The sequence below is a fragment of the Bombina bombina genome, chromosome 6, assembly GCF_027579735.1.
Source record: "Bombina bombina isolate aBomBom1 chromosome 6, aBomBom1.pri, whole genome shotgun sequence".
Lineage (NCBI taxonomy): Eukaryota > Metazoa > Chordata > Amphibia > Anura > Bombinatoridae > Bombina > Bombina bombina.
In genome coordinates, this window is record NC_069504.1 from 833,214,661 (window position 1) to 833,241,727 (window position 27,067).

General features: G+C 37.1%; 1 protein-coding gene across 2 annotated transcripts in view; it reads left to right on the plus strand.

Annotated features, from left to right (window-relative positions):
* The first annotated feature begins 16,012 nt into the window (after positions 1–16,012).
* ARHGAP25 (Rho GTPase activating protein 25) overlaps positions 16,013–27,067 on the plus strand; it is a 372,857-nt gene continuing 361,802 nt past the window's right edge. For both annotated transcript variants that reach the window (XM_053718200.1, XM_053718203.1), the window contains exon 1: positions 16,013–16,276. In XM_053718200.1, coding sequence (XP_053574175.1) covers positions 16,216–16,276 — 61 coding nt within the window. In that variant the 5' untranslated portion in view covers positions 16,013–16,215. The remainder of the gene's footprint in view (positions 16,277–27,067) is intronic.

A 27,067-nucleotide genomic window follows, 5' to 3' on the forward strand; every position in this document is an offset into this window, starting at 1 on the left:
ACTACCAGCTAAGTGCACTCACAACAATCTGTGAGTTGGTGACCTTGAGGTTGAATGTGAGGAGGCATATGACCCAGCTACAGCATCAGGCTTCTGTTATACCCATCCATGTATTAGCCACAACTGATATGGTCAACACTCACTCAGTTTCTAATTTGGCTACAACTTATCTATGTAACCTGTGCAGAGACATCCAGGCCTTGAAATTGCCCATCGCTAGTCACTTCATGGTAGTATGTGGCCAGGAAGATTTTCAGATGGTGGTTGAGGAGACTGTTATCTTACCCATGCAGACTAGAAGTACTACCAGCACTTAAGTGATTGCTAGGCATATAGAAGCTAACATACTGTCAGGGTACCTGTGAAGTAACATTAAATAAACTACAGATGTGTCACATAATTTAATAATTCAATTGAGCTAATATTATAGTTAAAGATGTCTAGCTAACAAGCATAAATATAAGGATTGAAAAATAATGGACTCTCTTCATAGAAGACTGTCTATGATGCATGCTGTCAAAACACCAAGTACTACTGACTTTAAGACAATTCAAATAACATGTGTCCTACATCTAAATAAACTTTTCATAGAAAGTATGATTTTTAAATGCATTTTTAAGATATTACAAGTGGAGTATATTCATGTTCAATCTTTAAATACTCAGAATAAATTATATTAAATGGACCATATATGGAACATGTAATTATTAAATCTAGGAGAGTAAAAGTATATAAAAATAGGCATTTGATAAAAATATATATAAGAACTGTATTTACTGTAGCAGTATTGATAGTGAGACTGCAATTCTGGTTATCTGCTGCCACCAATAGTTCAAAAATGGTATGACAGCCAAACAAATTGACTGTTTAAAACATATGCCAAACCAAATAACCAATCAATGCTCAGCTCCATTAAGGGTGAATCACAGACAAGCATCTGAGGGCCTATCAAAATCTTGTGGGAATGATTAAAGGAAAGAAGGAGGGGCTATATCTTTTATAAGTACCCACACACACAGTAGAGAGGACACAGACTCAAAGAAGCATACGTTTTGGAGGAAAATACACAGGCTTTGTGCCAAGTACATTCTCTGCCATTTTGGGACACTTTCTTGAACAAAGGAAGATAACAGTTTTGAGGCCTGTACCTTTGCAATATAGTGGATAAATCCTTCTTAGATGACCCACAAGAAATTCTGGAAACTGAATAATCATTTGGTTATGTGGTAACGTATGGAAGTGACTATAATTTAATATTTTAAATCAGCCAATCGGATTGAACTTGATTCTGATTGGCTGATTCCATCAGCCAATCAGAAAATTCCTACCTTAATTCCGATTGGCTGATAGAATCCTATCAGCCAATCGGAATTCGAGGGACGCCATCTTGGATGACGTCCCTTAAAGGAACCGTCATTAGTCGGGAGACAACGGAAGAAGAGGATGGATCCGCGTCGCCTGCTTCAAGATGGACCCGCTCCGCACCGGATGGAAGAAGATCGAAGATGCCGCTTGGAGAAGATGTTTGCCGGTCCGGATGTCCTCTTCTTGCCGGATAGGAGGAAGACTTTGGAGCCTCTTCTGGACCTCTTCAGCACCGGATGATGGATCGCCAACCCCCGCTTGGGTTGGATGAAGATGTTGGAGCCAGGACGGATCGGTGATACCTGGATGGTGAAGACAAGGTAGGAAGATCTTCAGGGGCTTAGTGTTAGGTTTATTTAAGGGGGGTTTGGGTTAGATTAGGGGTATGTGGGTGGTGGGTTGTAATGTTGGGGGGGGGGTATTGTATTTATTCTTTTACAGGCAAAAGAGCTGAAATTCTTGGGGCATGCCCCGCAAAGGGCCCTGTTCAGGGCTGGTAAGGTAAAAGAGCTTGTAACTTTTTTAATTTAGAATAGGGTAGGGAATTTTTTATTTTGGGGGGCTTTGTTATTTTATTAGGGGGCTTAGAGTAGGTGTAATTAGTTTAAAATTGTTGTAATATTTTTCTTATGTTTGTAAATATTTTTTTATTTTTTGTAACTTAGTTCTTTTTTATTTTTTGTACTTTAGCTAGTTTATTTAATTGTATTTATTTGTAGGAATTGTGTTTAATTAATTTATTGATAGTGTAGTGTTAGGTTAATTGTAGGTAATTGTAGGTAGTTTATTTAATTATTTTATTGATAGGGTAGTGTTAGGTTTAATTATATCTTAGGTTAGGATTTATTTTACAGGTAAATTTGTTATTATTTTAACTAGGTAACTATTAAATAGTTCTTAACTATTTAATAGCTATTGTACCTGGTTAAAATAATTACAAAGTTGCCTGTAAAATAAATATTAATCCTAAAATAGCTATAATATAATTATAATTTATATTGTAGCTATATTAGGATTTATTTTACAGGTAAGTATTTAGCTTTAAATAGGAATAAGTTATTTAATAAGAGTTAATTTTTTTCGTTAGATGTAAATTATATTTAAGTTAGGGGGGTGTTAGTGTTAGGGTTAGACTTAGCTTTAGGGGTTAATACATTTATTAGAATAGCGGTGAGCTCCGCTCGGCAGATTAGGGGTTAATAATTGAAGGTAGGTGTCGGCGATGTTAGGGAGGGCAGATTAGGGGTTAATACTATTTATGATAGGGTTAGTGAGGCGGATTAGGGGTTAATAACTTTATTATAGTAGCGCTCAGGTCCGCTCGGCAGATTAGGGGTTAATAAGTGTAGGCAGGTGTCGGCGACGTTGAGGGGGGCAGATTAGGGGTTAATAAATATAATATAGGGGTCGGCGATGTTAGGGCAGCAGATTAGGGGTACATAGGGATAATGTAGCTTGCGGCGGTTTACGGAGCGGCAGATTAGGGGTTTAAAAAAATATGCAGGGGTCAGCGATAGCGGGGGCGGCAGATTAGGGGTTAATAAGTGTAAGGTTAGGGGTGTTTAGACTCGGGGTACATGTTAGAGTGTTAGGTGCAGACGTAGGAAGTGTTTCCCCATAGGAAACAATGGGGCTGCGTTAGGAGCTGAACGCTGCTTTTTTGCAGGTGTTAGGTTTTTTTTCAGCTCAAACAGCCCCATTGTTTCCTATGGGAGAATCGTGCACGAGCACGTTTTTGAGGCTGGCCGCGTCCGTAAGCAACTCTGGTATCGAGAGTTGCATTTGCGGTAAAAATGCTCTACGCTCCTTTTTTGGAGCCTAACGCAGCATTTGTTTGAACTCTCGATACCAGAGTTAAATTTATGGTGCGGCCAGAAAAAAGCCCGCGGAGCGTTAACAGCCCTTTTACCGCCAAACTCCAAATCTAGGCCTTACTTTCTTAAAGGATGCAGTACCTAAATTTTCCAAAAACGGAACCACTTCTATAATTGACCACTTAGAGAACTATGAAAATGCTTTATCCATAATGAATTTTACTAGTGAGCAGTCAAAAATTGAATTTCTGCCCTGGGTATTTGAGGGTAAACATCACAAATTCTTTGCTTCACTCAAGGATATGAATATTCATTCCTAGAGTGAAGCAAAAAAATCAGTGCAAAAAAGAATTCAGGAAATGTTGCACCAAAACCGCAGCAAAAATAGCTGTATACGGTTTAAAATTTGGCACAAATCAAAGCCCTATAGAATTCCTTTCTGTACTGAAAGTGCATACAGTATGGCCAAAGAGTACCCCATATTTGAAAGCTCAGAATTTGTGAATTTATTTTACGAAGCATTGCCCACGCACATCAAGCTTAATTTGGCTAGAGATTTTGATGAGCACTGCTCATTGGACTGGCTGATAAAAGAGAGTACCAAGTTATACTCTATTCAGCAGTCCGGTGAACAGGGGGTTGAAAAGGAACAAGGCCCAGCCCCAAAATTGTGGCAGAAACTAGGGTGTCACCTAGCCCCCTCAATTTGGAGTCTAACAAGAAAACTTATGTGGAGGTGGCCCGAGAAAACAGGCCTTCCCCACAAAGTTTAAACTCTGCCCCTTCCCTGTCGTGTAAACTTCTTAGCACATGAAGTTACTTCTGAAGGGCTAAATCTTCAGAAGAAAAAGGTGGAAGCTATAATAACCCAACTAACTTAAAGGAATTAAGATCATTCCTGGGTATGACAAATTATTCTCGCAAATTTATTGATAATTATGCAGAATTAGCTAAACCACTGCTACTTCTTCTAAAGAAGGATGTGAAATGGCACTAGAGTGAGACTCAAGAGACAACCATCAGAGAGCTGAAGACAAAACTTACTTAAGCACCTTGCTTAGCGTACCGTGAAGGGAGTAAACCTTTCTACTTAGAGACAGGTTACACAGATATAAGCATGAGTGCTGTTTTATACCAAAAGCATGCTAATTTAAGTAAAGTCATTGCTTATGCAAGCAAAACTCTATCCCCAGTAGAAATAAAATTTAGCGATTGCGAAAAAGCCCTGTATAGGCTCTACAAAATTTCCGCAGTTATATACAGGGCGAGAAAATTATTGTAGAAATGGCCCACCAGCCTTTGCTATATTTGCAAAGTGAGAGAATAAGAGATGGACATTTTGTCTAATAGCCGCATAAGAGCTTGGACTCTTTCCTTACAAGGCTGGCCTTTAGAAATTCGCTACAAGCAAAATAAAAAGAATCCAGTCACATAGGGGCTTGCTGAGCTCCACGACTGTACCGCTACGGATCAATGGGGAAGAGTTATTAAAAGATGATTTCCTGGAGGAACAAATGCTTTCCCCATATAAAATATACAATGAGGACCATTATCGAACATTACCTTGGGTATATGTTGATGGTTGTTCTTACCATGCCACTATTGATAATGATCACAGATTAGTCGCCGGCATTGGTATAACTTGGGCAAATGGATTCCCAAACATTTCTGTAGGTTTCAACATTGGACCAAGATCCAGTCAAGTTGCACAACTAACTACTGTTGTAAAAACCATTGAGATGGCTATTGAACACGATATTCATGAATTTGTGATCATTACTGACTCAAATTATGTGCGTGACAGTTTTGTTGAATACCTGCCAACTTGGAAAAAAAATGGCATGCAGAAAACTAACAACAAACCAGTCAAACATGGCAAGTTGTTCTGCAAGATTGATAATCTAGTGGTGACCAATGGGTTAACCATACACTGGAAGAAAACCAAGGGTCATTCCAGGGTTCTAGGTCCTGATAAGGAAGGCAATGATCTTGCAGATTCATTAACCAAACAAGGAGCTATAAATGGAGAACTCATTAATATGGGTGCAATTCACCTAATGGGTGCAATTCAGGTAGAAGTCATTACCAGAAACCAGGCTAAACAACAAAGTGAGCCTAACCTGGTACAATGGAGTCAGGATTCTCCTAATGAGGACCTGATCACTAGTCAAAAGGAAGACCCCATTGTGGGCATCTTCTATAAACACATAGAAGATCCTGAAAGCAACCCCAAGGCAAGGAAGATCTTAGAATCTTAATGAAATCCAGATCACAATTCAAGTTACAGGATGGTTTGTTAATTAGAACCTCCAAAAATGGTATCCAGCAATGGGTGATACCTATAAAGTTTAGAGGTCTCATGCTTCAACATGCCCATGATGCTCCCACATCTGGTCATCGTGGTGCCAAATTAACGTATGAAATATTGCAAGATTACGCCTTTTGGCCGCATATGTTGAAGGATGTTCAAACCTTCTGTCAGGGTTGTTTACTCTGTCCACAGTTCCAACCCACTGTGCCAATGCATAGAGCGCCATTGCAGATAAGGGGGATGGTAATGCCATGGTCAGATATACAAATTGATTTTATTGGTCCAGTAACAAGGTCATCAAGAGGTAACAAATACATGTTGACAGTAACATGCCTATTCACTAAATGGGTAGAGTGCATCAGTGCACCTAACAATAGTGCTGAAACATGTGCGGCATTACTCATCAACCACGTGTTTTCCAGATTTGGTTTGCCCCAAAGAATCGAGTCCGATCGGGGAACCTACTTCACAAGCAAAGTGATGACCAAAATGTGGAAAATACTAGGGGTTAAAAGAAAGCTCCATATCGCATATAGAGCTGCCTCAAGTGGTGGTGTAGCGCGTTACAACCAGTCCATTGTGAAAATCCTCAAAAAGTTTGTTAATGAAACAGGTAAAGACTGGGATGTAAAATTACCTCTAGTCCTAATGGCATTGAGAACAACTCTAAGTAGTGCTACTAAGATGTCACCTTTTGAATTAATGACTGGTAGAAGAATGGTTCTACCTCAACATCTACTGTACCGTACATCAGACCAGAACGTGATAAATGCCGCCAATATGCATCAATATGTGGAGAACCTAAGGAAACACTTGCAATATGCCTTTGCATTTGCTCAAAAGAACTTAGAGAAGGCCACAACTGCCGCTAAAACCTATTATGATCTCAAAACTTCCAAAAAGGAATATGAAATAAATGATAAAGTTTATCTTTATAACTTTAGTAGAGATCAGGTTAAGGAGAAGGGATTTCTTCCATCATGGAAGGGTCCTTTTGTCATTACTGACAAAATATCTCCAGTTGCCTATAAAATAAGGATCCCTAAAAATGATATCTTTATGGATAAATGGGTCCATATTAATCAGTTGTGAGTGTGCCATTCTAAATCCCAACTACAAGCCATAGAGGGAGAATGAAGTGTCATATCCCCAAATGCACTAAATAAATATTGTAGTTGAATTGATCTCTCTATGACCCCTGCCCCCTCCTTGCTGCTTAAGACAAGCTAGGTACAAAAGGACAACTTTTGGTTCAATTAGTGAAAGCAGAGTTCTTCAAAGCAAGCCTTTATAAGGAGGAGTTTTTCCTATCTGTAGCCAATGGTCGCTAGGTCTGGGACTGATCTCTTTGAAGCCTAAGTATATGCAAGAGTTGATTAGCCTTGCTGAGTTGAATCCACGAATTCCAGAGGTCACGTCTAGGTTACGTCTAGCAGAAACACATGTTTGCATTGTAACTTTGAAATTCATTTTAAAGTACAACTAATGTTTAATTTTGAATAAGGTATACCTCAGTCTTGTATAAAAATGTATATGTCCATGAATCTGAGAAATGCATTTCAGGTTTGTAATAAATTTAATGGATAACATATTCTTATAATTTTCAGGCATCTAATAAGTACATATATATATAATTGGTGCTTTAAATAATATCATATGTTTTTTACACTCAGAAAGAGATATACAGATATGAAATATTTATATGGGATAGTAATCCAATATAGATATAATTATATGAAACTACATCTGATTGCTCATCTCAAGGTATGTATGTGATATAAAAATGATAACTGAGAAAGTAATTCCATGATGAAGGTATTATAATCCTTTTACATCTTTTCATAGAAAGTATGATTTTTAAATGCATTTTTAAGATATTATAAGTGGAGTATATTTATGTTCAATCTTTAAATACTCAGAATAAATTATATTAAATGGACCATATATGGAACATATAATTATTAAAACTAGGAGAGTAAAAGTATATAAAAATAGGCATTTGATAAAAATATATATAAGAACTGTATTTACTGTAGCAGTATTGATAGTGAGACTGCAATTCTGGTTATCTGCTGCCACCAATAGTTCAGAAATGGTATGACAGCCTAACGAATTGACTGTTTAAAACATATGCCAAACCAAATAACCAATCAATGCTCAGCTCCGTTAAGGGCGAATCACAGACAAGCATCCGAGGGCCTATCAAAATCTTTTGGGAATGATTAAAGAAAAGAAGGAGGGGCTATATCTTTGATAAGCACCCACACACACAGTAGAGAGGACACAGACTCAAAGAAGCATGAGCTTTGGAGAGGAAAATACACAGGCTTTGTGCCAAGTAGATTCTCTGCCATTTTGGGACACTTTCTTGAATAAAGGAAGATAACAGTTTTGAGGCCTGTACATTTGCGATATAGTGGGTAAATCCTTCTTAGATGACCCACAAGAAATTCTGGAAACTGAATAATCATTTGGTTATGTTGTAACGTATGACAGTGACTATAATTTAATATTTTAAAGCAAATACATTCATTGTTGCTACAGTTTAATTGAAGTTAGTAATTTTAAAAGGGCACTTTGTATTTTATACTTATATCCATGGTCCTGTGTAGTCTTAGCTAGTCACATTAATGCCAAATAATTTTATTTGCCAGATAAAGGTCTTTTGTATTTCATATCTCTAAGTCAGGCTTATTATTGTAAGTAAATCTCTCTGGCGTGTATTAAGTTATTTGCGGCTATATATATATATATATATTAGAATTTGTCTTATTGTAGCTAAATAAGAGGTTATATCAGCTAAGACATATTAACATACACAACATTGGCTGTTTTCATTAATAATATATACATATTCTGGTATTTTATTGTGGTATTTTAATGCGATTAATTGTGAGTAAGGTTAATTTTAAAGGTATATTTTTTTATGATCTCTGTAATAATATTATAACAGCATACATGTATAGTTGATTCATAATCTAGTCTTTTTTCTATATAAATATATTTAAATGTGTTTATAAGTTTAACTAATCTCAATTGTTTCGTATATACATTTTAATTGGGGGTTTGTTTTACAGAATAATAACAAATAAATTGTATTAGAACCCTGCTATATACTGACAATACTGCATAAGATACAGGCGGGCTTGTCTTCCCTGATCCATCTAGATGTGCTGGTAGCGCGTTTTCGCTGTCATACAGCATGTAAAATCTGTTAGAATTGCAAGAAGAACAGCTCAAACTTGAAAGTGGCTCATTTCTAATTCTTGGAATGTCTTGGCTAAAAACTGAGGTTATACTGTTAACCTGTTAACCCCATGCTTTACTGAACATATAATTCCAGGCACGGCTCATACTTAAGATTGAATTTGACACTTCAGACCAGGGTTCTTAAAACCACAGGTTGGGACCCATTACTGGGTCACAACACCATGTTTTCTGGGTTGTGACTTGGAGTGTGTGTGTGTATTATGTGTAATGGAGGTGTGTGTATGTGTTGTATGAGAGTGTGTATGGTGTGTGTGTGTGTTGTATGAGAGTATATGTGGTGAGTATATTGTATGAGAGTGTTTGAGTTATTACCTTTTACAACACTTTCAAGTTTGACTACAATCAGAAATAAACTCAGTCATTTTAATCACTTTGCCAAAAATTGCAGACATTTTCAGACCAAGCATAAAAGTAGGGTTGTGAAGGTACAAAGAAATATGTTTGTTTTAATACCTGTTTAATTATTATTAATTAACTAAGCCGAAGCAGTGCCGAATCAGTGCTTAACCAAGAAGCCAGAGCTACCCCAATCTCTTTAATTAAAGGGATATGATACCCAAATGTTGAAGCACATGAAAGTGATGCAACATAGCTGTAAAAAGCTGACTAGAAAATATCACCTGAACTTCTCTATGTAAAAAAGGAAGATATTTTACCTTAAATTTCACAAGTATTCACACCCACTGTAAAGAGACTTTAAGCAGCCAGTAAGGATGCTTGTACCAGGAAAAGCTAGGGAGTGTGCCTCTGTCATGTGCAGGCACAGTCATGTTATTTTCCTAATCAGTTTAAGTACCTTTTATAAAATAAATCTCATGAGATCACAACAAAGACAAAGCATTACCTCAGCACTGCTGATGCTGATTGGTTATTGTCTTTTTTGTTTTGTTTTTTTCAACTTGCTGATGGACAGCAGCTGAAGTATAACTGTTTACACAGCACTTACTCTGGTGAGCTGAAGAAATTTTGAGGTAACATATCTTCCTTTTTTATATAGAGATGCTCAGGGGATATTTTTTGGCAGCTTTTTACAGTAATGCTGCATCACTTTCAAATTATTTAGCATATGAGTATTATGTCCCTTTAACTGTGCATGTTCAGACAGCAATTCATTCTGAAATAGTATATTTGCATATTAGCTTGTGATTGACCAGCAAACATCCTTTTTGTTCTTGGGACAGTTAAAAGAAGAAGAAAAAAAAATTGACAAAAAAAGCTTAATTAAGCATAGCAAAATGTTCCTCAGATATGAAAGTGCATTATTGGGCAGCTTACAATTTATGTTTCATGTCCCTTTAAATATGAAGAGCAAAATTCTGGGGGTCATTATTGCCTCATTTTGTGCCGTCGCAGACACCGATAATTATAGTATCATTTAAACATAAAAATATGAAATCTGTAATAAAGACAAATTACAAAATTTTGACCAGGTGGTTCCTCTCCCCGAACACGTCACCACAATTAATACCATTGCTGGAGACAGTGTGGTGACATAGGCTCACTGATGCATGGTGGGACTGTCCCATTATTAGACTTTTCTAGGAACAAATTTCAAAATGTGTCAGACACTTTAGGAACTGAAATACAGATAGATCTCCTTTATACTTTGGAATAGATCCCCAACTCCAGTATAAGCTTAACAGTGCTAAAAGGTTCATTCCTAGTTTCTGGGATTTGAGCCAAGTCCCAGTTTATGCTCAATGGGTGCATGACGTAGAACCTGGATTTCCTGGATAAATTATTATAGCTTCCACGGTGTACTTGACCACTTTCTCAATGTAACCTTTATCTGGAAGCAGAGATTATCTTTCTAATTCAACAATTATGGCCTGGATCTGTACAGATACAACCAATGAATACTTTTTTATAAGTATAAGGGGTGTTAACAATTAACATCTCTATTTCATATACATTGTATTCAAGAGGTAATGATGTACTTTCATATTGTGTATGGAGGTTATACTTGTTTAAACAAGATGATTGGTCTAGATGCATATTAGTCTTAAAGGGACGGTAAATGTAAACAATTATTCTATTTATCTAATGAGTTTAAGGAACAAACTATGTGCTATTTATTTTACTCTGATATTGAAGTACTCGATAACATCTAAAAGTAAAGCTTTATTCTGTGTTCTGGAAGGGTCCTCCAGCTGCTCCGTTTGCCCACTGAGTTATTTTTTACTAATATGCTGTGAGGAATCCTTTAGCTCTAGTCATTTACTATAATGCATGCTGTCAGGCCACGCAGTCTCACAGTGAGCGCACATTGGCCTCTAGTTATCAAAGTCTGGCGGAGCTGATCCGACAGTGCGGATCAGGTCCACCAGACCTCGCTGAATGCGGAGAGCAATACGCTCGCCGTATTCAGCATTGCACCAGCAGCTCTTGTGCAACGCCGCCCCCTGCTGACTCACGGCCAATGGGCCGCCAGCAGGGAGGTGTCAATCAACCCGATTGTACTAGATCGTACTAGATTACGGCGATGTCTGTCCGCTGTCCGATGTCTGACCGCTGCTTCATAACTGCTGTTTCTGGTGAGCCTGCAGGCTCGCCAGAAACACGGGGCATCAAGCTCCATTCGGAGCTTGATAGATATGCCCCATTATATCACATGAGCAGCGCTACTGGTCACTTACTGGTTGGCTACACCTCTGTAGCATGTTAGCATAAAAAACTTAATGGGCACAGGGACAGCCAGAGGACTCTTCAGGAAAAAAAGAATAAAACTACATTTTTAGATGTCATTGCACACTTGTGATTGCGAGTTAAAATGTGTAACTCTCATACAATGGCAATCAAGACAAAATTTCAGTTTCTTTACCTGTGTATTTATATGTGTTAGATCAAGTCCTCAGACCTTTATTGTAATAATTGTTATTTCAGTAAAGAATATTTCAATGTAAAAAAAATAAGGAAGCTGTAACATTTGCCTTATCACTGATTTAAATATAGCACTGATAAATAGCCTGTTAAAGTGACAGTAAACACCAGAATGTTTGTTGTTTAAAAAGGTAGATAATCCCTTTATTGCCCATTTCCCAATTTTGCATAACCAACACAGTTATAATAATATACTTTTTACCTCTGTGATTACCTTCCAGGGGCTCGTGTTAGGCATATTGTGGAGCGTATTGATAGATTGTTAGAGGGATGTGGGTCTGATCCTGCAGTCATGGTGCATATTGGTACTAATGAAGGAATCAGTGGGAGATGGAGAGTCCTAAAAAATAACTTCAGAGAGTTAGGTAGCAAGCTTAAAGCAAGGACCTCCAAAGTAATATTTTCTGAGATATTACCAGTGCCGTGTGTTAACTCAGTAAGGCAGAAGGAGCTAAGGTCTGTTAATTCATGGCTAAAAACATGGTGTAAAAATGAGGGGTTTGACTTTTTAGAACACTGGGCTGATTTTTCACTAGGGTACAATTTGTACAGTAAGGATGGATTGCACCTGAATGACATGGGTGCAGGTGTGTTGGGGGAAAGGATGGTAGAACGTTTAGAGAACCTTTTAAACTAGGCAAAGGGGGGGAGGGTCAATTAGAACAAAAAAGAACAGAGAGATCAGTCTCTGAATATGTCACTCCCTTAATATCTCAAGGAGGGGATGACTTAAGAAATGTCACATTAGAAAGTATAGAGGAAAGTACACCAAGTAGCAGCAGAAAGCACATGAAAATTAAATGTATGACAACAAATGCAAGAAGCATGACAGGTAAAATGGGGGAGCTGACGCTCTTAGTTGCAGAAGAGGACTATGATGTTATCAGTATAACTGAAACTTGGTGGGATGATTCACATGACTGGGCAGTTAACTTAGAGGGGTATACATTATTTAGGAGGGACAGGAATATAAGGGGTGGAGGAATTTGCATGTATATTAAACCTGACCTTAAACCTACAATAAGAGAAGATATTTATGATACAAGTGACAATGTAGAGACCCTGTGGGTTTAAATAAAGAGTGGGGGGAAAAATCCTAAAAAAATATTACTAGGAACATGCTACAAGCCTCCCAACATTAGTGACCCGGAGGAAACTCAACTACTTATCCAAATAGGTAAGGCTGCTAATAACAGTGCTGTAATTATGGGAGATTTTAACTACCCTGATATAAACTGGGCCAATGAAACTAATAATTCAGCTAAGGGGGATAGATTTTTAAATGTTCTCAGGGATAACTTCTTGTCACAATTAATAGAGGAGCCAACTAGGAGTAAAGCTATATTGGATTTAGTGCTATCAAACAATACAGATATAATATCAAACATAGAAGTTAAAGAACATTTGGGTAACAGTGATCATAACATGGTCACATTTGAAATCTATTTTCAAATGCAGTGTTTTAAAGGCTTAACTAAGACTTTTAATTTCAAGAAAGCAAAATTCAACGATTTAAGGAAATCATTAAATAATATAAATTGGGACAATGTATTTTCTAATAAAAATACAGAGGGTAAATGGATAATATTTAAAAATGTGTTAAATAAATATACATATCAATACATACCATATGGTTATAAAAATAAAAATAAAAAACTAAGCCGTTATGGCTAAATAAAAATGTGTTAAGAGAAATTAGGAAAAAACGTAGGGCATTTAAATTATTAAAAGAAAATAGTACAGACTCAGCATACAATATTTATAAGGAATGTAACAAAGCATGCAAAAAAGCAATCAAATTAGCCAAAATTGAAAATGAAAAATTAATTGCCAAGGATTCTAAGTCTAACCCTAAAAGGTTCTTTAAGTACATAAATAGCAAAAAATCTAAGAAGGATAATATAGGTACATTAAAATGTGTGGAGGGTAGCATGATAAATAATGACAGGGAGAAGGCTGAGGTACTAAACCAGTTTTTTTCTTCAGTATACACAAGAGAGGAACCATTGAATGATACTTTGGAACAGAATAGAACATGCCAGTCCATACCACTAACTGGGTTTTTTTTAGAGGATATCAGGAAAAAACTAAAAAATATTAAGGTAAATAAAACTCCAGGCCCAGATGGAATACACCCAAGGGTGTTAAGTGAACTTAGCACTGTTATAGACAAACCTTTACTCTTAATTTTTCAAGACTCATTATCCTCAGGCATGGTACCCCAGGATTGGCGTAAAGCTGATGTGGTGCCACTATTCAAAAAGGGAAGCAGGGATGATCCAGGAAGCTATAGACCAGTTAGTCTGACATCAATAGTGGGGAAGATATTTGAAGGGATTATAAGGGATTATATTGATGAGCATATTCGTGTAAACAAGATTATGAGTTCTAATCAGCATGGCTTTAGGAGAAATAGATCATGTCAAACTAATCTAATTAGATTCTACGAGGAAGTAAGTAAAAATATAGATAAAGGGGAATCAGTTGATGTGATATACTTAGATTTTGCAAAGGCATTTGATACAGTGCCACATGAGAGATTAATGCACAAAATTAAGGGACTGGGAATAGCTGAAAATGTTAGCTCATGGATAAATAACTGGATAAAAGATAGGGAGCAACGAGTAGTAGTAAATGGATCATACTCAGATTGGACAAAGGTAATCAGTGGCGTCCCCCAGGGATCAGTACTGGGCCCTGTTCTTTTTAATATTTTTATAAATGACTTGGAGCAAGGATTAAATAGCGACATCTCTATTTTTGCAGATGATACTAAGTTAAGTAAGGTCATTCGGTCAGAGCAGGACGAACTCTCTTTACAAAGGGATTTGCTAAAATTAGAACTATGGGCAAGTGAATGGAAAATGAGATTTAATACGGAAAAATGTAAGGTTCTACATTTTGGAAGTAAAAATAAGCAGGCTACGTATTTTTTAAATGGGACAAGACTTAGCCAAACACAGGAGGAAAGGGATTTGGGAGTAGTAATAGATAACAAGCTAAAGATGAGTGCACAATGCAGGGCAGCAGCTTCAAAGGCTAATAAGATACGAGCATGTATTAAAAGAGGCATTGATTCAAGGGAGGAAAGCATAATTCTGTCATTATATAAAGCCCTGGTAAGACCTCACCTTGAGTTTGGAGTGCAGTTCTGGGGACCGATTGCTAAAAAAGATATTGCAGAACTAGAAAAAGTTCAGAGAAGGGCCACAAAGCTAATAAGGGGATTGGAGAAATTAACCTATGAGGAGAGGCTAGCCAAACTGGGTCTGTTCTCTTTAGAAAAAAGGCGCTTGAGAGGTGACATGATTACTTTATATAAATATATTCAAGGCCCATATACAGAGATGGCAGAAGCTCTTTTTATTCCAAGAAAATTGTTTCTGACAAGAGGTCATAATTTAAGGTTGGAGGAAAGGAGATTTAATCTCCTGCAACAGAAACATTTTTTCACTGTAAGAGCAATAAAATTGTGGAACTCATTACTAAAGGAGGTAGTGAATGCCAATACCATAGATACATTTAAAAATAGTCTGGATAAATTTCTGTATATAAACAAAATTCATGGATATGATTGCTAGTATTAAATGGGTCACTGCCCCCTTATTTCAGTTCTTTTGACAGACTTGCATTTTTAGCCAATCAGTGCTTGCTCCTAGGAGCTTCACGTGCCTGAGCTCAATGTTATCTATATGACCTCTAGTGGTGAAAAACTGTCAAAATGCTTTCAGATTAGAGGCGGCCTTCAAGGTCTAAGAAATTAGCATATGAACCTCCTAGATTTAGCTTTCAACTAAGAATACCAAAAGAACAAAGCAAAATTGGTAATAAAAGTAAATTGGAAAGTTGTTTAAAATGACATGCCCTATTTAAATCATGAAAGTTTTATTTTACTTTACTGTCCCTTTAAACATGTCTTTCAATATATTGCTGTCCTTTTTTTAAATATATTTTTTAGGGTCCTTTCAGAACTGTAATTAATTTTTCTGCACTAGGAAGTAAAATTGGCTTTTCTCTCAGTAATAAAATGTGTGGTAACATGCTGGATGAAAAGTTCCAAGCTTCTTTCTAAATTTCTATACAAAATGTGTAGCAAATTTTTATAAGCCAATGCAGGAACAGCTAGATCAATACTGTATTGTTGTTTAATTTGTTATTGAATTTGTACTAGTTATCCTTAAAAAAAAGTGTATAAGCAGCTTCTCCTAACTAGTCAGAGATGCAGAATACAGACATACATTTTTTATATTGGTGAATTACCCACAACTTCCTCATACGTGTGGTATGAAGCGTTGAGACACGAGAATACAGTTGTATGTTTGCTTATAGCCTCAACAAACTCAGATTAACTGTGCGTGGAACTGTCCTCTGAGAATAAGACAAAAAACTTCAGACTGAAAAAACTGCATTTACAACAAAAAGGGATATACAGTATATTCCATGAGATATGTTTGCAGAATAAAACAGAAGGAAGCTTGAGGTTTGTGTAACAAACAGCTCAAAGGGTAATATAGATGTGTACAGGCCTAAAGAAAAACTTTATGATACGACACTGAGATTTCATCCATCCTCAAAATGTCTCTGAAACTGCCAAGGACCTGGGAACTCAACTTGAAACCTGATTTCGGGAAAATAGGTATAGGAAAAACCTCTGTGTTTTTTTTTGTTTGTTTCTTTTTAATGGGTGAGAGTGATAATAATAATTTAATTTTCAAAAGTGACATAGAATATGTGTATATATAAATATGTATTTGCTACATTTGTGTGTGTATTGAATATATGTATAATAATGTTATCGTACATTTGCGTATTGGTGCAGATCTGTATTGAGTTACTGTACAGAATATAATAAAAACTACAATAACTCATATACAAATGAATAAAAAAAGACAGTTGTGCTATATACTGTGGATGTACACATATTGAATATTATATACCGTATATATTTATATTAGGCATGTGCATTCAAAGGTATCAGATGACTCTGAATGCTGGAAAAGAAACTGCTCACAGTGTTCAGCTTTTTTTCGGATTTCTTCTTGTGAAGGAGCAACACACTAAAATCTGGATTTGCACTTTCACAAGAAGAAATACGTCTCTAAAAAGAGTCAAACGCCATACAAATGCACATGCCTAATTTATATATAATTATATTTAAATACATATATAATTACCTTTTGATTTCACCTGGGATATATATATAAGTTGACTACTGGTGTCTGCCCTAACTGTATTTATCATTTATCTGTAATATTTGCAGATATTGGGAAATATTTTAAATGTGCACGGATTGTCATATTTGATTACATCATCAAAACCGGTATCTCAGAAATATGATGTCATGTACAAGACAGGTCATGAGGTCATAACAAACTAGCTTGCATTTTCAGAACAAAAAAAAACTTAAATGGACCCTTCTTATTTATGTATTTCAGATTATTTTCATTTAACAGTGTTTTAATTTATTGCTTTTTTAATTAAAAAATGTTACTCTCTATATAAAAAAAATAAGCTAACAGCCAGCATATCATAGTTAAATAAGTTTGCTTATTTTTAATAGTATATTATTGTTAGTGTGTAACAATTTGTATAAAGTGAGTTAATTTTATTGTTAAAGCTTTAATCTAATCAAATAATTTAAGGGATAGGATATTTTTGCAATTTACTTCCATTAACAAAAATGCTTCAATAAAATGTTATTACTTGGTTAGCAGCATACTCACATATGCTGCATGTAACTAGACTCTAGTGCATCAGAATTCAAACACTGTCGGCTAGATTTAGAGTTCGGCGGTAGCCGTCAAAACCAGCGTTAGAGGCTCCTAACGCTGGTTTTGGGCGCCCGCTGGTATTTGGAGTCAGTGATTAAAGGGTCTAACGCTCACTTTACAGCCGCGACTTTTCCATACCGCAGATCCCCCTACGCCATTTGCGTAGCCTATCTTTTCAATGGGATCTTCCTAACGCCGGTATTTAGAGTCGTTTCTGCAGTGAGCGTTAGAGCTCTAACGACAAGATTCCAGCCGCCTGAAAATAGCAGTAGTTAAGAGCTTTCTGGCTAACGCCGGTTTATAAAGCTCTTAACTACTGTACCCTAAAGTACACTAACACCCATAAACTACCTATGTACCCCTAAACCGAGGTCCCCCCACATCGCCGCCACTCGATTAAAATTTTTAACCCCTAATCTGCCGACCGCCACCTACGTTATACTTATGTACCCCTAATCTGCTGCCCCTAACACCGCCGACCCCTGTATTATATCTATTAACCCCTAACTTGCCCCCCACAACGTCGCCGCAAGCTACTTAAAATAATTAACCCCTAATCTTCCGACCGCAAATCGCCGCCACCTACGTTATCCCTATGTACCCCTAATCTGCTACCCCTAACATCGCCGACCCCTATGTTATATTTATTAACCCCTAATCTGCCCCCCACAACGTCGCCGACACCTACCTACACTTATTAACCCCTAATCTGCCGAGCGGACCTGAGCGCTACTATAATAAAGTTATTAACCCCTAATCCGCCTCACTAACCCTATCATAAATAGTATTAACCCCTAATCTGCCCTCCCTAACATCGCCGACACCTACCTTCAATTATTAACCCCTAATCTGCGGACCGGAGCTCACCGCTATTCTAATAAATGTATTAACCCCTAAAGCTAAGTCTAACCCTAACACTAACACCCCCCTAACTTAAATATAATTTTTATCTAACGAAATAAATTAACTCTTATTAAATAAATAATTCCTATTTAAAGCTAAATACTTACCTGTAAAATAAACCCTAATATAGCTACAATATAAATTATAATTATATTATAGCTATTTTAGGATTAATATTTATTTTACAGGCAACTTTGTAATTATTTTAACCAGGTACAATAGCTATTAAATAGTTAAGAACTATTTAATAGTTACCTAGTTAAAATAATTACAAATTTACCTGTAAAATAAATCCTAACCTAAGATATAATTAAACCTAACACTACCCTATCAATAAAATAATTAAATAAACTACCTACAATTACCTACAATTAACCTAACACTACACTATCAATAAATTAATTAAACACAATTGCTACAAATAAATACAATTAAATAAACTATCTAAAGTACAAAAAATAAAAAAGAACTAAGTTACAGAAAATAATAAAATATTTACAAACATAAGAAAAATATTACAACAATTTTAAACTAATTACACCTACTCTAAGCCCCCTAATAAAATAACAAAGCCCCCCAAAATAAAAAATTCCCTACCCTATTCTAAAATACAAATATTACAAGCTCTTTTACCTTACCAGCCCTGAACAGGGCCCTTTGCGGGGCATGCCCCAAGAATTTCAGCTCTTTTGCCTGTAAAAAAAAACATACAATACCCCCCCCCCAACATTACAACCCACCACCCACATACCCCTAATCTAACCCAAACCCCCCTTAAATAAACCTAACACTACCCCCCTGATGATCTTCCTACCTTGTCTTCACCATGCCAGGTTCACCGATCCGTCCTGGCTCCAAGATCTTCATCCAACCCAAGCGGGGGCTAGACATCCACTGAAGAAGTCCAGAAGAGGGTCCAAAGTCTTCCTCCTATCCGGCAAGAAGAGGACATCCGGACCGGCAAACATCTTCTCCAAGCGGCATCTTCTATCTTCTTCCATCCGATGACGACCGGCTCCATCTTGAAGACCTCCAGCGCGGATCCATCCTCTTCTTCCGACGACTAGACGACGAATGACGGTTCCTTTAAGGGACGTCATCCAAGATGGCGTCCCTCGAATTCCGATTGGCTGATAGGATTCTATCAGCCAATCGGAATTAAGGTAGGAATTTTCTGATTGGCTGATGGAATCAGCCAATCAGAATATAGTTCAATCCGATTGGCTGATCCAATCAGCCAATCAGATTGAGCTTGCATTCTATTGGCTGTTCCGATCAGCCAATAGAATGCGAGCTCAATCTGATTGGCTGATTGGATCAGCCAATCGGATTGAACTATATTCTGATTGGCTGATTCCATCAGCCAATCAGAAAATTCCTACCTTAATTCCGATTGGCTGATAGAATCCTATCAGCCAATCGGAATTCGAGGGACGCCATCTTGGATGACGTCCCTTAAAGGAACCGTCATTCGTCGTCTAGTCGTCGGAAGAAGAGGATGGATCCGCGCTGGAGGTCTTCAAGATGGAGCCGGTCGTCATCGGATGGAAGAAGATAGAAGATGCCGCTTGGAGAAGATGTTTGCCGGTCCGGATGTCCTCTTCTTGCCGGATAGGAGGAAGACTTTGGACCCTCTTCTGGACTTCTTCAGTGGATGTCTAGCCCCCGCTTGGGTTGGATGAAGATCTTGGAGCCAGGACGGATCGGTGAACCTGGCATGGTGAAGACAAGGTAGGAAGATCATCAGGGGGGTAGTGTTAGGTTTATTTAAGGGGGGTTTGGGTTAGATTAGGGGTATGTGGGTGGTGGGTTGTAATGTTGGGGGGGGGGTATTGTATGTTTTTTTTTACAGGCAAAAGAGCTGAAATTCTTGGGGCATGCCCCGCAAAGGGCCCTGTTCAGGGCTGGTAAGGTAAAAGAGCTTGTAATATTTGTATTTTAGAATAGGGTAGGGAATTTTTTATTTTGGGGGGCTTTGTTATTTTATTAGGGGGCTTAGAGTAGGTGTAATTAGTTTAAAATTGTTGTAATATTTTTCTTATGTTTGTAAATATTTTATTATTTTCTGTAACTTAGTTCTTTTTTATTTTTTGTACTTTAGATAGTTTATTTAATTGTATTTATTTGTAGCAATTGTGTTTAATTAATTTATTGATAGTGTAGTGTTAGGTTAATTGTAGGTAATTGTAGGTAGTTTATTTAATTATTTTATTGATAGGGTAGTGTTAGGTTTAATTATATCTTAGGTTAGGATTTATTTTACAGGTAAATTTGTTATTATTTTAACTAGGTAACTATTAAATAGTTCTTAACTATTTAATAGCTATTGTACCTGGTTAAAATAATTACAAAGTTGCCTGTAAAATAAATATTAATCCTAAAATAGCTATAATATAATTATAATTTATATTGTAGCTATATTAGGATGTATTTTACAGGTAAGTATTTAGCTTTAAATAGGAATTATTTATTTAATAAGAGTTAATTTATTTCGTTAGATAAAAATTATTTTTAAGTTAGGGGGGTGTTAGTGTTAGGGTTAGACTTAGCTTTAGGGGTTAATACATTTATTAGAATAGCGGTGAGCTCCGGTCGGCAGATTAGGGGTTAATAATTGAAGGTAGGTGTCGGCGATGTTAGGGAGGGCAGATTAGGGGTTAATACTATTTATGATAGGGTTAGTGAGGCGGATTAGGGGTTAATAACTTTATTATAGTAGCGCTCAGGTCCGCTCGGCAGATTAGGGGTTAATAAGTGTAGGCAGGTGTCGGCGACGTTGTGGGGGGCAGATTAGGGGTTAATAAATATAACATAGGGGTCGGCGATGTTAGGGCAGCAGATTAGGGGTACATAGGGATAACGTAGGTGGCGGCGGTTTACGGAGCGGCAGATTAGGGGTTAAAAGTGTAATGCAGGGGTCAGCGATAGCGGGGGCGGCAGATTAGGAGTTAATAAGTGTAAGGTTAGGGGTGTTTAGACTCGGGGTACATGTTAGGGTGTTAGGTGCAGACTTAGGAGGTGTTTCCCCATAGGAAACAATGGGGCTGCGTTAGGAGCTGAACGCTGCTTTTTTGCAGGTGTTAGGTTTTTTTTCAGCTCAAACAGCCCCATTGTTTCCTATGGGAGAATCGTGCACGAGCACGTTTTTGATGCCGGCCGCGTCCGTAAGCAACTCTGGTATCGAGAGTTGCATTTGCGGTAAAAATGCTCTACGCTCCTTTTTTGGAGCCTAACGCAGCATTTGTTTGAACTCTCGATACCAGAGTTAAATTTATGGTGCGGCCAGAAAAAAACCCGCGGAGCGTTAACAGCCCTTTTACCGCCGAACTCTAAATCTAGCCGTGTGTATGCTAATATAGCTTGAGGTAGTGTGTATTGGTCAGTGGATACATAATTTGTTTCATACAAGCCACTGCTGACTCTCTGGGAAGGTGTAATATTTGAATGCTGGTGCACGGGCACACCCAGCATATGTGCGTATGCCACAAAGGAAGTACACTGCAAAAGTGTTTCTATTCAAAATTTAACGTACATTTCAATTTTGACCCTTCTATCCCTTTTTAATAAGCAATAATCAAAAACAGTGTTTATTTTTATTTTTTTTCTATTGAAATGAAATACATTTTCTCCAGGCTGTCATTACACATTTTTTTTTTACATATTTCAAATGTATTATTAAGGTTATGTATTTATAAAATGCAAATGAGTGGCATAATATTAGATCTTCATCTGAATGTAATGTAGCAGGACCACCCCCTTGAACTGAGAGGAACCTATTCAGGCATGTGAAAAATTGTTATCAGTTGTGGGATCTTCACATCAACTATCAGTGACATGAAATCACCAGCCTTAATATATATTTCTCTTTCCTGTCTGAATATCTTCCCACCATGCCCAGTCTTTAATACAATATAGCCCCTATTAAAATAATAATAATAGTACAACTAAGCACACAGGAGCAAAACATTAAAACATTATTCACAGAGATTTTTAGAGACTAATGATATGAATTTTATATTGATGAAAAAATGTTATTTTATTAATTTTTCTCAGTACTGTACATTGCTATTTCTTCAACAAAGGAAATTGTACTTTGTTGCACACTTTAAGACATTGGTGTAAGTGCTTGTTTCATTGCCGTTTCATTGACGTTTATACTGTGCTGTAGTTGGTTAATATGGTGCATGCTGGGATATTGTTTGCTTTTTACCCTGCATTGCTACAGGCATAGAGGAAGTCTGTAAGAGATATATTTTTAATGTCTCCCCTACCCATTTTTTCTTTCTCTACACACTCTTCTTTGCTTTAAATAGAAATACATTTTGATGGCCTATACAGGCTGGATGATTGGTTCTTACAAATTATTCTTTCCATTCTTTCTCCTCTATTAGCAGCGTCTTACATTCTGTTTCCTGTATCCACTGCAAATAATTTTTTGATATGTGAAAATTTGTAGGATTTCTTTCTTCCTAGACCTCCAGAAATACTGAAAATTTTAATGGAACTTGCAGATCATTACCTCAAAATGCAGCAGAGATGTTAAAATACATACAATAATATATACAGGTATACCCCGCTCATGCAGCGGGTTAGGGACCGGAGCCCCGCTGTAAAGTGAAAACCACCTTATAGTGAAACTTGCCAGTCTGTTTAAAGACTTGAAAACATGTTTGAACAAACATATATTAGGGGTGCAATAGTGCTACGTTTAGTTTAACACTAGCACAGCACTGTATTCAATAAATACTGTACCTGTACAATAGTGACAATTACTGTAGTACAATTTGCCAGACTATAGCACTGAGACACAGATTGCACTGTAATGCTGTAAACAGAGTGAACTGCGCATAACAAAATGGTGCCAGTCACTTTTCTTGCAATCTCACGAAGATTACAGCACTGTTTCAAAATCCCTGGAGGCTGAACTTCAGCTTCACAAAGCGCTGAATTAGGGAAGCGCTGTAAAGTGAGGTATACCTGTATATATATATTTAAACTGAGTTGTACCAGCTAGTGCGGGATATATCAGGCTATGGTCAAGGCCCCACAATGAACCAAATGCTGTTGTGGAGACCAAGGTGCATGGAGGTTTAATATATAAACATGAAATTAGGAAAGAAAAAATTGGTAAACCTTACCCAGAAACCTCATATTAAGAAACAAGATCTACCATGTATCCAGAAAACACACACGTCAACAGGTACCAACCAGTGCAATTAAACAAAATATTTATTTAGTTAATCAAGAGCAAGAGTAAACAAAGGTATACAGTCAATAATTGATCTCACAGGCGCCTAAAGCAGGGATCCCTTTTACCATAAATGTATACAACGTTCACAAGTCCCAGAAGGGTAGTGTGATTTAATATGTAGCAAGATCTTGCAAAAAGAAAACTTCACACAATTGTATCGAGCTCTTACTACTCCATCATCTCATGTAGATACATTCAGCAGCTGATGACCTTGTATTTGTAACATTATTTGTTCAAACGCTGACAGCCCTATATGTGTAACTTTGTTCATTGGGTATCCCCAAGGGCTGTAAATCTTCACCCTTACTCCTTATGTAGTAATTCATTTGCACAACAGAGCTGGCGCTGGTCCGCCTATAGATTACACTCACTGGACCAGAAAGAACAAGGAAATATATGCTCGTTTACCACCACTCACTGTTAGATACCGCATCACACTTTCTCTGCCAATGCTTGGGCCGTGAACACAGTTCTCAGTATCAGTGTGAGATCTGACAGGTATTTCAACACCACACTTCTCATAGCATACAATCCGTGTTTTACCTTTGTTAGTAATGGGTGATCAGCCTCTTCCCCTCCAAAACTACCGCTCGTTGGAAAAAAGGTAGAGAATCCTGTACTTACATAGGGAGTACTTTAGGGCTCCTAGATGTATTAGTGTATCGCTGTAATTCCAGACAGCATGGAGACCGGCATAAGCTATTTAGACAAACCGCTAAACGTGTTTCACCCTCACGTCACTAAGGGCTTCCTCAGGCATGATCAATTGATACCTGTTAGGCTGATTCTACTTGATTTATACCTTTGCCCACAGCTGAAATTAGACTTGTATTGCTCTGTTAAACCTAAACCAAAAAACATAACATATGTGATATATAATTCAAAACAAAATAATTCATAAACCGTTAGTACCTGTTGTCAGTGACTTGATATAAATGTTATAACGTAAGTGATACTTTTAATTCATTCACAATTTCAAACCTATACAAGATTATTATTATTATATACACATAGGGTAATGCTAGACATGCATATTTTGATCATACAATATCTAATCACGCTTAGGAACAGGGGACATATTCCCACAAAGAGAAAAGCATATAATACCAAACATTAAATCTCTACATGTACACTGTTTAAAGTATATTCAATTTGTCGTCACAAAAATAATAATAATAATCTTGTAGGGTCATTAAGGATACAATTTAAGGGAAAAACTAAAATCATAAAGCATTTCTCATAATTAGCTTGTCAGAAAAGGGGCATAATTCAATTCTTCGTTCAACCTTTTCTGACAAGCTACTTATGAGAAATGCTTTTTGATTTTTTTCCCCCCTTAAATTGTATCCTTAATGACCCTACAAGATTATTATTATTATTTTTGTGACAACAAATTGAATATACTTTAAACAGTGTACATGTAGAGATTTAATGTTTGGTATTATATGCTTTTCTCTTTGTGGGAATATGTCCCCTGTTACTAAGCGTGATTAGATATTGTATGATCAAAATATGCATTTCTATCCTTACCCTATGTGTATATAAAGATTTAATCTTGTATAGGTTTGAAATTGTGAATAATTTATAAGTATCACTTACGTTGTAACGTTTATATCAAGTCACTGACAACAGGTACTAACGGTTTATGAATTATTTGGTTTTGAATCATATATAAGGCTGTCAGCGTTTGAACGAATAATGTTACAAATACAAGGCCGTCAGCTGCTGAATGTATCTACTTGAGATGATGGAGTAGTAACAGCTCGATACAATTGTGTGAAGTTTTCTTGTTGCAAGATCTTGCTACATACTAAATCACACTACCCTTCTGGGACTTGTGAACGCTGTATACATTTATGGTAACAGGGATCCCTGCTTTAGGCGCCTGACAGATCAATTATTGGCTGTATTTAAGATCATCAATTGGATGGTTATATATACCTTTGTTTACTTTTGCTCTTGATTAACTGAATAAATATTTGTTTAATTGCACTGGTTTGTACCTGTTGACGTGTGTGTTTTCTGGATACATGGTAGATCTTGTTTCTTATGTGGCTTAATATGGGGATGCTGGGTAAGGTTTACTAATTCTTTCCTAGTTTCATATACATATATATATATATATATATATATATATATATATATATATATATATATGTACAATCCAGGTATGTCTGCACCTCCCATTCAATGGACATCAGAGCGAAAGTAAAAAAAACAGAATTTATGCTTACCTGATAAATTACTTTCTCCAACGGTGTGTCCGGTCCACGGCGTCATCCATTACTTGTGGGATATTCTCCTCCCCCACTCGGAAAGGCAAGGAGAGCACACAGCAAGAGCTGTCCATATAGCTCCCACCTCTGGCTCCGCCCCCCAGTCATTCGACCGACGGTTAGGAGAAAAAGGAGAAACTATAGGGTGCCGTGGTGACTGTAGTGTATAAAGAAAATTTTTTCAACCTGATTAGAAAACCAGGGCGGGCCATGGACCGGACACACCGTTGGAGAAAGTAATTTATCAGGTAAACATAAATTCTGTTTTCTCCAACATTGGTGTGTCCGGTCCACGGCGTCATCCATTACTTGTGGGAACCAATACCAAAGCTTTAGGACACGGATGAAGGGAGGGAGCAAATCAGGTTACCTAAATGGAAGGCACCACGGCTTGCAAAACCTTTCTCCCAAACATAGCCTCCGAAGAAGCATAAGTATCAAATTTGTAGAATTTGGCAAAAGTGTGCAGAGAAGACCAAGTCGCTGCCTTACATATCTAATCAACAGAAGCCTCGTTCTTGTAGGCCCATGTGGAAGCCACAGCCCTAGTAGAATGAGCTGTGATTCGGTCAGGAGGCTGCTGTCCGGCAGTCTCATAAGCCAATCGTATAATGCTTTTCAGCCAGAAAGAGAGAGAGGTAGCAGTAGCTTTTTGACCTCTCCTCTTACCAGAGTAAACGACAAACAAAGATGAGGTTTGTCTAAAATCTTTTGTTGCTTTCAAATAGAACTTTAAAGCACGAACAACATCTAAATTGTGTAATAAACGTTCCTTCTTTGAAACTGGATTCGGACACAGAGAAGGAACAACTATCTCCTGGTTAATATTCTTGTTGGAAACAACTTTTGGAAGAAAACCAGGCTTAGTACGCAAAACAACCTTATCTGAATGGAAAACCAGATAGGGTGGATTACACTGCAAAGCAGATAATTCAGAAACTCTTCTAGCAGAAGAAATAGCAACCAAAAACAGAACTTTCCAAGATAGTAACTTAATATCTATGGAATGTAAAGGTTCAAACGGAACCCCTTGAAGAACTGAAAGAACTAAATTTAGACTCCAAGGAGGAGTCATGGGTCTGTAAACAGGCTTGATTCTAACCAAAGCCTGAACAAAAACTTGTACATCTGGCACAGCTGCCAGTCGTTTGTGTAACAAGACAGATAAAGCAGAGATCTGTCCTTTTAGAGAACTAGCTGACAACCCTTTATCCAAACCTTCTTGG